Source organism: Perkinsus marinus, assembly GCF_000006405.1.
Source record: "Perkinsus marinus ATCC 50983 genomic scaffold scf_1104296965864, whole genome shotgun sequence".
NCBI classification, from domain to species: Eukaryota; Perkinsozoa; order Perkinsida; family Perkinsidae; genus Perkinsus; species Perkinsus marinus.
Genome location: NW_003204184.1, coordinates 113120 through 115059, shown reverse-complemented (window position 1 = coordinate 115059; position 1940 = coordinate 113120). Strand labels below are relative to the sequence as shown.

The 1940-nt window shown below is 51.9% G+C and overlaps 1 protein-coding gene across 1 annotated transcript in view; it reads right to left on the bottom strand.

Annotated features, from left to right (window-relative positions):
- Positions 1-683: 683 nt before the first annotated feature.
- The window catches only part of Pmar_PMAR008989 (hypothetical protein), a gene marked incomplete at both ends in the record, with an annotated part of 2704 nt that continues 1447 nt past the window's right edge, over positions 684-1940 (bottom strand). Inside the window, 7 exons of the mRNA XM_002769443.1 lie at positions 684-739; positions 797-888; positions 1078-1170; positions 1228-1327; positions 1373-1483; positions 1707-1809; positions 1858-1889. Coding sequence (XP_002769489.1) covers positions 684-739; positions 797-888; positions 1078-1170; positions 1228-1327; positions 1373-1483; positions 1707-1809; positions 1858-1889 — 587 coding nt within the window. The remainder of the gene's footprint in view (positions 740-796; positions 889-1077; positions 1171-1227; positions 1328-1372; positions 1484-1706; positions 1810-1857; positions 1890-1940) is intronic.

The following is a 1940-nucleotide window of genomic DNA, read 5'->3' as shown; positions in this document are numbered from 1 at the left end:
TTGGCGATGAAGGTAGATGTGAGTACATCATCATCTTGCAGTACCTAGGGATGGCACCTTCCCGAGGAGCATTCAGAAGCCTCCAGAGTACAGCATTGGCAAAGTGTATCCAATCCTTCATAGGATCGGCACTACTGCTGTTGGTACTACCACTGGCCAGGAACGCCAGCCGCGATACCATACCACTCATCCGACTATTCGGAGAGTCTCCTCCGAGGATGACGTCCTCGAGAGCAGTCAATAACTGACAAGGCAGGAGTATGGTAGCAGTAGCTGTAGAAGGGCCTCTCACCTCACGGTCCATCACTCGAGCGGCTTCTCGCCAATCGCCAGCATTCATGTAGCAAACTGCTCCGGCCAGACCTGAGCACAGACCATCAGCAATTACCGAGTATGGCTACAGTTATACGGGAGTCTCTTGTGTGTAGTTCAAATCTCGGAGCCGCAGCCGACCACAACAAGGCGTTGAGGTCATCCTCTCCCATAAGGGCACTGAGAGCTGCTATCACCGGCTGAGGGAGTAATGCTTCTCTCGAACAGAACCTACACGTAGGGTCCTAGCCTGCATTGATGATGATGACGAGGAATAGACCTACACTGGAGTGCCTTGGTCATCTACGGGCTGGCTCAGGACAATGCGGCGAAAAGAGTCCGACGGTTGTGGCATATTACGGTAGAGCAGATCAGTCACCAACAGCTGGACACTCGATGAGGGCACCAGGAGGTACTCGCAGTATACCTACAAAGACAGAGGCGATTCGGGGAGGAAGAGGGCCAGCAACATCAATGAGCTCACCAGAGCTGCCCACTGCCAGAGACCAACACTTTCCAGCCACTGAGCCGTTACAGATGCCAACCGAGCTGCCGGCAGGGACTCCAAGGTTGCATCTAGAATGCTCATGATGATGATGGTGTACGAAAGCTGATGCGAATGGAAGGCTGACCTGCATCGATTGTCGTATAGGCGAGGTATGATAAGAAGGCGGTGAATGGCTCAGCTGTTGAGCAACAAAGTAGTGACTCGGCCAAGCTGAGGAGGAGGAAGACATGGCAGATACGACAACACCCAGTAGGTACCTATCGGGGGTGGCGATCCCTGCTCGAACTCTTAAGAGCTCCCACTCTATACCGGAGCCCTTGGCCACAGCTTTGATACTCTCCACGAGTGAGCTGAGAGGAACATGATGAACAGCAATGATGTGACTACAGCAGTTGACGACAACTTACTATCGCTTCCCGTCAGCCTTAGTGCCATAACAGTAGTATGCAGCGAACTTAGCGGTCCAGGTTGGGCAACGGCTGAGGACCTCTTCCGAATGAACCTCACCTGACAGAACTTCCAAAGCAGAGATCACTCTGTAAAGGTACCAACCTGCAAGGAGTCGGTACACCGCAGTGACAGTGTTCCCTTTGATGATCTCCCCAGGACTGTCCAACTTCCATTGGGCCAACTGCTGCTTGAGGAGGGATACCGTCCCTTCACCTACGACACCCGCCACGTTCCGTGTACAATCAAAATGATGACACTATTACTACTACTAGTAGTAGGACTACTACTACCACTACTACTATTTCCACTACTACTAAAAAAAGACTGCTGAACTACTGTCAGTCGATTCACAGGGGCTGATTTTTCACATCATCACAATTGAAAGCGTTATTCAAAACATATTGATTTGTACGGGATCGATCATAACTACTACTACTTCGTGCACTCTCCCAGTCTGCCGAATCGAAGCCTAGGATGGCAGCGATACGAGCCAGTCGGGGGTATCCCGCTGCCTGCATGGATCTGGATGCCTCTGCCACCTGAGCACACATCCTGGGGTATGAGCACACCTGTGGAGTGAGACTTACTTTAGTAGCCAAGAGCTGATGGAAAGCCCGCTCTAGAGGATCGGACCCAGAAGGGATGGGTAGGTTGATCTCCGACAACCAGG